This window comes from Vanessa cardui, chromosome 3, assembly GCF_905220365.1.
Source record: "Vanessa cardui chromosome 3, ilVanCard2.1, whole genome shotgun sequence".
Classification (NCBI taxonomy): domain Eukaryota; kingdom Metazoa; phylum Arthropoda; class Insecta; order Lepidoptera; family Nymphalidae; genus Vanessa; species Vanessa cardui.
In genome coordinates, this window is record NC_061125.1 from 4880908 (window position 1) to 4895598 (window position 14691).

General features: G+C 33.9%; 1 protein-coding gene across 1 annotated transcript in view; it reads left to right on the forward strand.

The window, feature by feature from the left end:
* The first annotated feature begins 7479 nt into the window (after positions 1 to 7479).
* The window catches only part of LOC124543757 (early growth response protein 3-like), a 29109-nt gene continuing 21897 nt past the window's right edge, over positions 7480 to 14691 (forward strand). The window contains exon 1 of the mRNA XM_047122054.1: positions 7480 to 7981. Within this exon, the coding sequence (XP_046978010.1) occupies positions 7711 to 7981 (271 nt within the window). The 5' untranslated portion in view covers positions 7480 to 7710. The remainder of the gene's footprint in view (positions 7982 to 14691) is intronic.

The window sequence follows — 14691 nt, forward strand, 5'->3', positions numbered from 1 at the left end:
ACGGCGAGAGATCATTGACGATGAAAAATACACAATTTGAAGCAATAAATCAACGTCATATCTGACTCGGGCCGCGCAGTAGCGACCATCCCAATGTTTTACTTTTTTATTTATTACACCAAGATTATTTTTATAGGAGTTTATAGTTATTGATATTATAACTTTTACGTTATTTCTTGTAACAACATATAGGAACAACATTTTGTACTAGAGTAAGACATTATATATTTTAGACATTTTAGAATAAATTCAATATGTTTTTCTGTTTGAGTTAAAACTTATCCAGTCTGAGACTATATTTGTTTATTGGATGCACTGATTATTTTAGTATAAAATTAAGTATAGTTAATAAAATTAGTTATAGTATAAAATTAACTACTATTTCATTTTTTTATGCCTTGTATTTCTTAATTGAGAATCTTGTTAAAAAAATACATAGATTTATTCAGTTGTAGTAAATTATTAAGCGATTCTTATTGTAGAAATAAAAATTGTAAGCCTTTAAGATCCAATTATAGATGCACATTTTTATTTTATTTAATAAAATTCAAATATATTCTAAGCATAGCCACAACGCTAGTACCCACGCTTTTCCTAATTGATTAAAAATTAAAAAGTAAAATTACTGATTTAATTAATTTGAAAATACAAATGTAATCTTTAAACTACATAGCTGATGTAGCAGCCAAGACAATCGTCTTTATTTGAGAGGTAACGAACTTTATTGTTATGTCTTCCTTATGTAAATTTATACATGCGCTCTGAATGAAACTTTATTAATAAGCACTTGCATTTAAATTAAATTTCTTAGAATTTAATCTCGAATGAAACAAAAATAACTATCTCTTGTGTCTCTCTTTGTAATGACGAGTTATATTTATTTATTTTCAATACCTCATACTACCTTGTAATTAAACGATTCTAGTTCTCGTTAAATTCATTTTTAACTGCCCCTTGTTCTGGTGAAATATACGGCTGCGAATTAAAGAATAAGTAACAGCTTTTAAATAACCTACCTCTGTGCTAAGGGCTTACTCTTATTTTAAGTAAATGATTTTTTGCTGATTCTGCCACGCTGCTCCACTATGCTTTGCTGGATACTCATGTTTCAAGACGACATTTTTCACCGCCTCATACTCAAGATGAATTATTAACACACATGCACATGTTAAGTAATGCTTGAACAATCAAGCGTTGGTTTAAATTCACGTTTTCTAACTACTGGGCTGTATCGTTGCGAATTCGCAGGTCACGAATTAAAATCCCGGCTTGAACGAATACATTTGTTTCGATTTTCGATTAAAGCATTCTGAGTCCCAGCTCGATGCTAGATTCATTGCCAGGGGTGCAAAGCCATAGATTTCAATCAAATTTTTCAATATGGTCAAATTTTCGCCCCTTTGCGATGCGTTTAAACACACACTTGTGCCCTAGAATATACGCTTCACAAAATCTTTTAAATAAATGAGAGTAGATCGACAATAATGTCTTGAAAAAACCTTGATTGAAATACATCAAATATAATTACAATCATATTAGATGTATTTCAATCAAGGTTGACATTTATTGGTATGGAACTATAATTTCTTATTGCTGCACTGACTTGTTTTTATAACCTACTACAGTCAAGCGATATAATAAGTATATTTGAACAATTTATTTCGTTTTCTAAGCATTTTATCAAAACCGCCTAAGTAAGCGCGAAAATTGAACACCGTGGAAGGTGGGCATAATGGTATACTCGTAGTTTGGTGTGAGCACGCAGTCTAGCCTAGAAGAGCGCCGCACGTGTATCGCCATTTGTATTCAATACGTATGCTCTAATACGGAACGCGATCCATCGACAGGCGAGCAATTTATCTCAGCCGAGAATCGAACCCCAGCCTTGCAAGCAATTGCAACAACATTTCCTGTTGCCTTGCATGACACCAAATTGCTTCTACAAACGGCAGTGAATGCAGATTGTTCTATTATTGTTTTATTCTAGCCGAACGCCGCCTATCTCTATGTCTATAAAACAGATTTGTCCGGCGAAACGGTGATTGTAATCGAAAATTTTACTATTCAAAGTGTTTAGACGGTATAACCTTTCATTTATTTATAACGGAGCTAGTTGATTTAATGAATAATGAAAATAATAGCTCGAATATGTATAACATATTTTTGACAAAGACATTAAGAGTGCCTTAAAAAACTTGTGGACTTTCACTAGTTAGAGCCTTCAACTATGTCTGTTTATAGACATAAACTAAACTATACTTCTGTTTAGAAAGAACTTAAACTATATTTCTGTAAAAATGAAAAGTTTAGAGAATATAGTTATATTGAATTTTACATTTAAATAAAAAATATATATTTGGGAAATGATAACCACCTTCTGCTATACAGGTAAACAAGAGTTTTTGATAAAAAAATTTAAAAAACAAATATTAATTGTGAATATTAGAATTGTTTAATTTCATGTTTATCCTGAGAAAATATAATGAATGATTATAAAAAACAAAACGATACGGTTTAAAAAAAATTAAATAAGTTCGCCAACCAATTAGTCACAAACAAAACATTACGACGCGAACAATTTCTGTATTATTGCATTTGTAATAACTTATTCATAGCTATGATCGCTGAGGATATTAACAGGAGAAAATTTCCACTGCACGTGTTCACTGTCAAAATAACTGATAGTCAGCTTCACTTGTATTGTGGAGAGTAATCGTAACCGCTCGTTGTTAATTATCTCCGTGCACAAATTAAATGACCCTATTATCTGTACCGTAGCATGTCTCTGATTGCACTTTTCGTCCTCGTTCATTATACACCATTAATATATATACGTGTGTTTATAAAATGAAACTGTATGGCTTCTTTTTAATTTATTAAACAAGGGCATATGAGCAAATGGCCCAGTGGTTAGAACATGTGCATCTTAACCGATGTTTGCGGGTTCAAACCCAGGCAAGCACCACTATATACATATATATATGTGCTTAATTTGTGTTTATAATTCATCTCATGCTCGGCGGTGAAGGAAAACATCGTGAGGAAACCGGTATGTGTCTAAATTCGTCGAAATTCTGCGACATGTGCATTCCACCAACCCGCATTGGAACAGCGTGGTGGAATATATTCCAAACCCTCTCTTTAATGGAAGAGGAGGCCTTATCTCAGCAGTGGGAAATTTACAGGCTGTTACTTTACTTTTATGAGCAAATGGACTACTAAGTAATTGTGTACATTTATCGAATAATACTCACTATATGACTGTAATATAACAGATTCTCGGATCTTCAATGAACTGCCAACAAGGTGACCCAAGATTGTATTCTCTATCCACTCTTTACTCATAATTATAATGGTTTATAAATTGATAGGCTGTGTATATATAGGCTGTTATTATATATAGCTGTAATAACAGTAAGTTCAGTTTTAAATAATTCTATTATATTTCAAAATGTCAATCATATTCTATCGCTTAACTAATATTTTACATCCACCTACACTTGTTACGATACTTTTATTAGATCCTTATTTTGCATAAATTTATTTAATCTATTAAGTTGGATTAAATTGGTTACTGGTAATGTATTCAAGACAACTTTAATTATGACTAATTCGGCGACTTGAAATCGATTTTCCAAACCGAATTTGGTAGTGGCTGTCCAAGTCTCAATATGTCTATAAAAGTAGATGTCGAGAGCAAATGTTTTTTGTCCGAAAGCTGAACAACAATGTTTGGTAGTTAATCGGACGGTGACGTAGCCTCGCGGCACAACCTTATAAGTTAATCTTCCTATTCGCCCCCGCAGCGTCCTAAGTTGCGGATCAGTTCAAATAATATTCCTACATCGCCATCAGTATTAATAATATCTCATTAAGAAGACAATTTTATTTATAATGACTATACTGACTTGCCCCCTTTGTATTTATTTTTAAATAAAAACAGTTATTATTTAAGAAAAAGTAAGTACCTACTTATTTCCACATGCGGTGAGATTTGAATTGATGATGTTTCAATTAACCGGTGATAGAGCTCTGTATAGACCAATCGGGTACCACATACAAATCAATTAATATTTCCACCTGTATTCTGATTTTTAAGATCTTTAAGTTGATCAGAGAATTTAAGGACAGATGGATACTCAATAAAAATGTGGAAATTCGAGTGAAGTTACGAATAAAACATTGAAAGCACAGTAATGTATATGTGCCTAAAGTTCAAACCGTCTAATAATAAATATTCCCGATACTTATACGTCATCAAAACCACATGTTTCAGCGAAGCTTATGCGGTTTTGTTCGATCGTATGACGTGAACAAAGGTGTCAACTAAATTATCGATAAGTTATTTTGTGTTTGTTGCGCATTTAATTGGATTCCGATATTTATTTATCAGCCCTTATTATCTAAATAGGAAGTTATGACAACGTACGTCACTGTCGCTGACAGAACGCTGACGAGAGTGTGGGGACGAGTGCGTCACCACGCCCCCGATCGTGATGCGGCTGACATCCATGCTTACATTGTGTAAGTGTCAATTTACGTATGCATGTTCATTACTTGTTGCTCGAGTGAGCTTGTTACACAAAACGTTGAAATAGGAACGCTCTAATTAAATCCAAATGACAAGCAAATATACCAACGGTTCGATAATTCGCATTGTTATATTAAATGGAAGGTTCGTGTCAAACTTACCAGTACATAAACGTACATGATATATCTAATATTAGCTGTTTCCGGCGTCATCGTTTGCAAAGGTGTATGATGTATAGAGTAATATTTTAATGTAGAGAGTCAAGGCGAGAATTAGACTCGATAAATTAAAACTAAGACTACGTGTTCAAATCCACACAAGGACTATTTAATTATCATGCTTATATAATTTATACTCATAATTCATTTCGTGCTCGGTGATGAAAGCAAAGAAATATGTCAGTTAAAATTGGTCACACCTCTATCCAGCTACACGAAACACTGCAATAGAATAATCATGAGAGTAAAACGATAATATTCATTCATTCATTCATTATTATCTTTTGTGTCGGAATGTAACAGTTATTTAAATATCTTATATATTTCGAGACTTCGCATACCTTTTTATTTTATACACTATTAAATTATTCCAATCAAATCAAATCAAATCAAAAGAAACTTTATTCCAGTACACTTTTGAATCGTCATTTTACAATTAAGTGAAGTTACCACCGGTTCGGAAAGTAGTTTTTACCGAGAAGAACTGGCAAGAAACTCAGTAGTTACGCTTTTTTTTGGCAATGGCAATGTTGATGAACAGATTCAATCCTTTGGATAGGTATCACCCACATAGGCATCAGTTAATCTACTCTTTGTAATGTTATAGTATTGTAGATAGATGGTTTAATTATATTTTTTTAAATTGCTATTTGTTTATGGCTGTTGTTAAACACCTACTATTAGGTGACCCAAAATTTTTACTTTCTAACAAATTAAGCGACTTATTATTTCCTGTCCAACAAAAAATGTATAATCATTTTTGTCTTCATACCTATTATTGTCATAAATATTATTAGTATACATTTGTATATTTGCCAAAGCATTCAGTTATATTCAGTAGGCGACGTGTTAAAACAAATAACATAAAAATGTCGCGTCCTTTTATCACGATACTGGCTAATAAGCGGTCGCTTCGCTAAACGTTCATTCAAATTTCGTCCGACGGTAGAGCTTGATTGAATAACAAACACACAAATGTACAAATTTTCGCTTTTATAATATACTTACTTGCTATCATAAACTTTAATAATACATACGTTATATTCTGTGTTCCTACTATAATATATCTCTATCCTTATCAACTTGTATCCACATCCCTAGGTGGAGACCTAGACTACCTTAATTTTAAAATTAATAATAATCGGTCCAATAGTTTAGTCGTTATGAAGTAACAAACAGAGTTTTTAATAATTATTATTTACCTGAAATTATGTCGAAAATTCATCTTGTTTGGCCTTGTTATTTGGTTTACATAATCGGAATCTTTAAAAAGACAAAAGAATTTTAAGATTCTGTAAAAGTCCAAACTTTTTTTAATTTCGTCTTATCCATACCTATAATCTATCGGCAATTACTATTATTTTATAAATTACTATTTAATATTATAAATTAAGATCCAAAAATAATTTACTAACTTATGAGAAAAAGAAGTATATATTAAAATATTTAAAATATATACGCGAAAAGTGTGTAGCAAGCGGGCGCAGTGAATCGCTAGAAGCATCGAGGCGCCCACGTTGTGCTCTTTGACATTTACGTCTCTCGTGGATCAACAGTTGGTTGCCATAGCAACGCCTAAACAGTTCACGACCTTTTTGAAGGGCACTCATCCTTCGCCTTCTGTCTAATACGGCGTCTAAGGATTAGGAAATTCTGTTAGCTAACTACTGCAAAGAAACTTCTAGGTTAACTGTTCATTTCATTAATGTTTTATTCTACCATAAATCAAATATTCAAAATGTTATTTTAGAAAAAGTGTGGGCTTATTAATCTTCATCTGATAAATATTTAATCTATTAAATGTAAAACGTACAATAAATCTAAAGATGTTTATATTGATACACTTATGTGAGGCATCCGCATGTGGTGTACAATTATTTAAAGGACGAAAAAAAACCTTTTTTTTATATGTTAAGATATAAACGTTTTATGCGTTTGATAAAAGTTTATTCATAGACTATATAAGAAATAAGTTTTAAATGTTATTAACGTAATCATAAACTACGATATTATATCATAATTATGGAAGAAGTTAATTGTTACGAAACCCGGTGTCATAAATGCAGCGATGTTGAAGGCATGACCAAAAACATATTTTTAGTCGAACGCCATGCCGATTTATACAATGTACGTAACTTCCCAACTATCTCATCCGGGCCGTCGACGTCACGGGAGCGCGTGGCACGCAGCTAATTGTAGCATAACCAAAACGGTCTCCGGGAGCGAGCGAGCACGCCGCGTAGCGTACGAAAGCGGAGCATGATTCAGCGCGGAGAAAGTGGTGGTAGGCAGGAACGGAATCACGGTGACGCGCGAGCACGCGGCGAGCCTCCGTGCCCACGCGTATTCGCGCGTGCACCGCATGATCTTCGCCATCACTACACTTGTGCGCCCGGTAGTTTTCGCGCGCCTCCCTTCGCCGTCGCGACGCCGCGCCATTTTCTCGCGCACGTGGGCGACGACGGCTTTGTGAGGGCACCCGGCTCGAACGCCATTAACGCGGCCGTCGTGAATGAATGCCGACCTCGACCGGGTGGCTAGCGTCCATTGATAGGGCGCGCGGCGGTCCACGACCGCGGCACCGCGCCTCATCGCACGGGGGCGGCGTGCTGCACGCCCTCGCCGACTCGTGCTCGCCTCAGTCGAGGATGTGGCGCTCTCGGCGCGACGACACTCAACGCGTGCAAAATTTGTGTTCATTTATCAGTAGACGCTCGTGACCATTCAGTGTGATTACCGTACCGCTTATTCGTAGATTCCTATACGTAATGATCTGTGATCACGTCAATTTCTTTAGGACATTAAGTAAATAAGTTAGTTTTACCGCGCTTTTGCAGCGTAGTCCATCGAAGCGCAAATCGCTGTGTTCGTGTGTAAGCGTGCCTGTGCCGAAGTGTGTGCGTGTGCGGCTGTGCCGCTTATGGTGGTGTGGAGTGCGCGGTACGGGGATGCGCTCGTGCGATGCTCTCGGTGTTCGCGATGCGTCGGCCGGAGGACGAGGAGCTAGGCGGTCGCGGCGACGGCGACGAGTTCGTGGACATCTCACACATGCAACTCCTTGTAGAGGCAGGCCCGAGCGGGTTGCACTACGGCGGTCCACAGCCACCTCTTGCGCAGCCGCAGCCCTACGCTCAACTGCCTGCGCACACATCCCCGGTGACGGCCACGGCCACCTCCACCACCGCCTCCGTCGACGACTTGTTTGCCCTCTATTTTACACCAACCACCCATGGTGAGCCTAAATTATGTTAATCTAAGCTGTTGTTGTTCAAATAACATAGTATTTGGATTGGGTTAGAGTAAAATAAAAATATAATAGAAGACACTCCGACGATAAAACTACTAAAATGTATCATCAATGTAGTTAAACTTGTTTATAATATGCTAATAGTTCATGTTTTATTCATCCTGTTTTATTTTGTAATAATTAAGTAAGACAATAAGATACTTCAGTAAATAATATGTATAATATATTCTCGCTATAGCCGTACATAACGGTTACAGCTGTATTTAAGATTTTTTGATACTAAAAATAAAAAACATTTACCTTTACTTACTTTTATATAGATTTCAACGTATGGTCTACCTTCTAGGTAGTTGCAATGTGTGGAACATTTGTTTTTGAGAATACCTTAGCATATGTATTTATATTTACACACATACCTACAATACTAAAATTTTGAATTGCATATACTAAAAATAATATGTATTGGAAGCGAAGGCGAGCTAACCAAATACTAGAGGCAAAATTTGTTTTTAGATAATACAAGAAATAACGCACACATCTAACAAACAGATGTAATCCGTGATCACGAAATGAATATAATATAATAAAGTATATATCCGCCATGATACATAAGATTTCCTATCTAATTTCAGTCCTAAATACCGAATCACGCGTGCATATTAAATAGTGGAAAATTTACGCCACATTAAAATAACACTAATAAATATATCAAATTGTTGTCCTTTTATCACCCAGAATTGTATGCCAATGCTGATCAATGAATGATGACGGACTATTTGCTATAATTTTGCTATATTCCGAAAAGATATTACGAAAATCGAGCCTAGTCAAAGTGAAGTACATCTTCCTACGTACATCCTCAATACATTGATTGTTGTCACTTATAGCCGCGAAACTCAAAACAAGAATATAACAATAGTAATAAACTAAGTCTCAGCCTAGAAAATAACAATTTTGAGTACATTTTGACTATTTGTAGACTAAACTATTGTTTTCGAAAATGAAACGTATCTAATTTTTCCATTTTATTAAATAACCTATTAAAAATTATAATAAAAGAATAGTATATTCCTTAAGCAACTTTTAGCACTAGAAAGTTATGTCCCTACTCCCTGGCTCACTCACTCTTACAGCCGGAACACGACGATATATCAGATAATTGGGTGGTAAAAATTCATATACTAGTACCACTTACGTAATATGGCAATTAATACTTTTTACGGTATATAAGCCATTAATAACTGGGTCGAATAAAACAAAAAAATCACACTTTATACAAAATAACAGACAACAAAAATAGGAAATTTCCGAGACGCCCCTTCGAACTCGTTCTTCTTAAACAAATTCATATTGTCATGGTTACAGACGATGGTTGTACCGCCTTCATTCATCCTTTTTCTTCTCTCTCCTTCATTCAACTTCATTGAATATCACTATTGACTAGTGATATTGAATGAAGTTGAATGAGGGAGACACTTTAGGAATACAATTTGAAACTTTCAAGTTATTTTCGCTTAGAAAAACTACAGAATATATCGCTAAAACAAAAAAGAAATTGTTTGGATAAATCGATCTATTTGTAATATTATCTACATCTTATTTAAAAAAATCCAATCGCGTTAGTGAAACAACTCAAACTATGGGTAAATATGAAAAAAAAAATAATATTTTCAGTATAATTCATACGAAGAATTTTATTTTTACTTATTTTGAATCCACAAAAATATTTGTTGAGCTATTAATTGAAATAGTTATTCATTTAATAGCAACCAATATCAAGATAGATGTAGATATCGTACGTTCTGTTTGAACTTGGCCTGCACTAATTGAAGAATTTCGTATGTCAGCGTTATGAGTGAACGAGCTTGTAAAATTTTGGTCAGCGTTCTGTACATTGTTATCTCTAACCGGACGGAGCTAACGACAAAACGCTATCAAGTCCGACCGTTATTAGTAAACATTACCATTCTAATTTATATTTAAGATCATCAATGGATTTAATAACGTCCTAATTGCTTTTAATAAGATATTAATTCTTTTCTATCCAAAGTTCCCAAATATGTTAAAAAAAAACTGGGTACAGGTACACTCTGAAAATATTTGATTACACTAATTTTAAATGTAATCAATTTACAAAAGATAACTAAATGACCCAAACCAGAAGTACGTACAAGAAGACCACTGGTCTGTCAAACTTTGCCACGTCTTTTACACAAGGCAACCCATCACAATTAGAGCGCTTGCTCTTACCACCAATATATAAAAAGTATCTAATTCATCGTATTAGTAGTTTTTGAGATAATTTGATAACCTAAACTAAATAAGTAATACTACGTACACACAACTATAAGAAATTATCTGGAATCATTAGCAAGTTGCCCATAATTCCCAGTTAATAGTTGCTAATAATTTACAATATTGCTTCATAGGAGCCTACCGCAAACTGCACATAAATATATAACTTATGTTTCAATACGAAAATATGTCAAAGTGTTAGTAGTAAGATATCTATTTGACGAGTAGACAATACTACTTTACGCAGTATAGCATAACCGGCCTCTCTGGTCGTCTTGAAAAACGTGAAAAAGGTGAAAAAGCTTCCGATCAAAATAAATTCAGAATCAACCTCAACGATGACTATATCACTCAGCATTGTGCTGCTAGTGGCATGAAAATATTCACAAATAGGTCGTATCCATTAATTACATCAGTTCACCATATATTGTGGATACATCCTAAAAATTGTCAAATTGGCGACTCTGAAAAGTAATATGTAATATTTCGAGACCGTCAAAACAACGGAAAACATAATTTAATCACCAGTTGCCAAATAAACAAATGCTTCGTTCGTTATAAAAAATCTCGAGCAGATTTTTTTGAAAAAGGAACCATCAATTAGGAATACATTTAACTACTAACTAGCAAAATTAGAAGAAGAAAAAAACAAAACAATTACTGAGAAAAAGCATTAGTTATACAGTTCTTATTTAATACACTTATTAATAACGAATAGTTAAATCAGAAAATATTCCGAATCATGAACATTGGAAGACCACAGAAGAATAAGTTCCAAATCATTTTCGTAGAGGATATTCCTGTCCTCTTGTTTGCCCAGCAGAGAACAGCAGGCTGCTTACACTAGCAAATTGACTCTATCATACATGCATCGAGAGCGTTATGAAAACGAGATCTAATTGTTATTTCAAATACCAATAATTTAACTAAGAAACGCCGGTGAATCTAGACCTAATAATATAGTTCTTTAAGTTGAGGGGCACTGGTGGTAAGAAATGGTTAACATTTTATGCGGTACCAATATCTAAGGGCGATGGTGACCATTTCCCATATTACCATCTACATAAATTAATATTTTAAAAGTGAAAGTAACTCTGTCTGTCTGTCTGTTGTTCGTTCACGACCAAACCGCTGAACCGATTTGATGAAATTTGATATGAAGCAAACTTGAACTCTAAGAAAGGACATAGTCTTTTTATGCCTGATACATGACAACTAGTACCGTAAAATGCGAGCGAAGCCGCGGGCAACTACTAGCGCTTACAAAATGCAGTTTTTGATAACCCCTAAAATGTCTTTTACTTTCATTTGTGGAATCTAAGTATTATACAGATACAAAATATCATCCTTTAATGTGCCATTATTAGTGCGAGAGCGACTTGACTAACTGGATGGACTGGTTTTCATGGTCTATAGTAAAAAAGTATAATTTATAACTTCCTTTATTCGTCTGTCAAAGACGATTAAAGAATTGAATTATATCATTATTATAAATTATTTTTTTCACGATAAATAACCAAAAATTTAACAAAACAATTATCATATCTTTTAATTTGAACTTTTTAAACTTAAAGGTAGTTAATGCGTTCAGATTGAGAATCCAGAATCAGAATCCACGGAACACAAGTAGACCAACTAACACAAAGCAGTATCATTTTATTTTATACCTCCTATTTAAAAAACAGTATATATGAGATTTTAAATCTAAAATTTAATATTAAAATTAAATAATTTACTATCAGCTAAGCATGTCACTTTGTATCTCACTAGAGATTTATAAAATGTCTGTAGATATTAGCAAATGAATATAATCAAGCAAACAAAACTCACAAGACTAAATCCAAACGTAAAATTGAAAAATAGTATATGAAAATTAAACGTGACTTTATGTTGAAAATAGTACTTTGGGAATTGAGTTTCGAAGATATTTTCGTACATAATCTATAAACATTTAGCAAAATATATTTCACTCTTCTATTTTTTATACATATATTTTCATTTAAAGGCATGTGGTTTATGACTGTAATATATAGATTTTCTAATAAATATTTCTTCTGTCTTATATAGCTATTATCAACATTTATCACAGACTTTATCTTGCATATGTCTATGACAGTTCTTGGAATGTCATTAAAATGTATAAATTTTGTTTTAAATGCATTCACGTGCTCCAGTAGAAACAATATTGTGAAAATATTGGAATTGTAAAATTCATTTTCAACGAATCAAATAAAAAAAAATTCCGTCTAGAAACTGATTCTAGAAATTAATATAAAACAAGTAATTTAAAAAAGCTTTACTGTAATACTTTCAGATGGTGAATTTCCAATAATCTTATTTCAATGTATGTATTGCTTTTATGTACAGATAAAATATACACCCAGTATTATGATGTACACTTTTCTATGAAGAATTTTGTACTGTACATCTATTTCTGTTACGCTTAGATGTCGGTATTGTATGAAAAGGGGCGGGGTCAATAAAATCCTCGCTTCGATTGGACGATGAAAGCAGGCGAAATAGCGGTGATTTTTTTTTTCTATCAATAACGGGCTCTGAATAATAATAACTGCCAATAAACAAAGCTCTCAAATACTTGATTTATGTTTACACTTTAATCAAGCAAATATTCATTTAAAAATACGAAGACCTACAAATAAAAAAAATATTTCAAATTCAGTATTCACTAAATATACTAATTGTTAATTATTTTTATAATAAATTAAATTCTTTAAACATTCTAATATTATTTAGCAATAATAGTAATCAAGAAAAGTACATTGAATCTTATCGCTTATGAAATGTCATGGGAACAAAATAACGATTAGATCAATTCTTCAAAGATAAATGAACTTAAAGACAATGTCATGCACCTAAACACCGCACCTAAGCAACCCGATAAAAATGTCACGTAAACACAAGCGCTAGTTGCATGTTATGTGTGTCAAAATAGGTGCAACCCACGCCATACGCGTCACACCAGAAACGTCGGCTCGTCAGAGGTGCCCACGATCATAGGCCATTACACTTCGGATGCTCAGATGCCCGATAGCTGCAGAAGCTTTGAACGGCCCGCGGTGCTCTCGGGGGCACGCACGTGCCTTTGAACCGGCCGGCGCCGTCTCACGTCACTCTACATAAATTGACAATCTCGTCCTTACTGTTCTAATGCAAACTTTATTTTGTTTAAGCCATATTTCTTTATAGCATTATTTGCTTCTTCCTTAGGCATTTTCTTTGTCGGTCTAAATAAAATATGATCTTTATTTTCAAAATTCAAGTCGTTCTTGCGTTTTATAAGATAATCACAGTGATAATGCCTTTATTGTTTGAATATGTAATTATGATGTTGAGAATGTCAAAATCACTGAAGTGTAACAAACATATAATTGATTCAATTATTCGATATGTAAATCTGTGATTCCCATAGAATAAGTAAAGACGCCAGACGGGGCGCACCTGCGCACCGCGGTCAATGATGGTGAACAATTGCCATCATTAAAGCCTATCGAACCCACACGCTAAATATTCAAATAGTCGCAATGACAATGCCAGTTGATTTAAAAGTCAATAAATTATCGCTAATGCCCAATTTGCGTCGACCAGTTAACAATGGCGGTTCCCGCAATTACTTAAACGCATGTAACTGCGAACGATACGATCTACGTTTGCCGGCCAACGTCATTGTCTCACCCGATACGAGTACATGCTCCGCAATTACACTGTATCGATTACAGCTGACTCAGTCGACTCCGATCCAAACGTTTGACTGCGCTATAAAACATTGTTTTTACTAACCATAATTAGTGTTCCATTTAAACAAGATTATCCTTCTAAGGAGACGGACGTTAAGACTTGGTACTTTTATTTAAATATAATCGAATGTTGCGAAGCAGTGAGTCACAAGTTTTTAATATTTTACTAACGTTTAAGTAAACTGCTTCTGGACTACAAACAACATTAAATATTCATGTCAGTTCGCAATCTCCTTCATCTCTTTGGCCGGAAGATGTTGGCTTAATGGTATGGTTTTGAATCACTTTAGATATATTTAGCAAAAGAATTCGTACATAGAATTTAGTAATTTTGACAATTTTATTATTTTATTTTGAATTTTTTTTTAATAACTTGAGTCTAATATTACATGAGGTATATATATATTACATGAGATTACATGAGGTGTTATCTTTTTTCATATAACGAACAAATATAGAAAACATAAAGACTTGATCAATAGAAAAGTTTGTAAAAAATAGATAACCGATCACACCGTACGCCAATCAAATGAAGAGAATGCAATTGGCTAGTATTTTCCCAATTGGTAATACTTGTTAATTAATATAACAATTGAGCCAAAGATAAACGGGCATAAATTACACTCATTTCTGATACAAAAACAA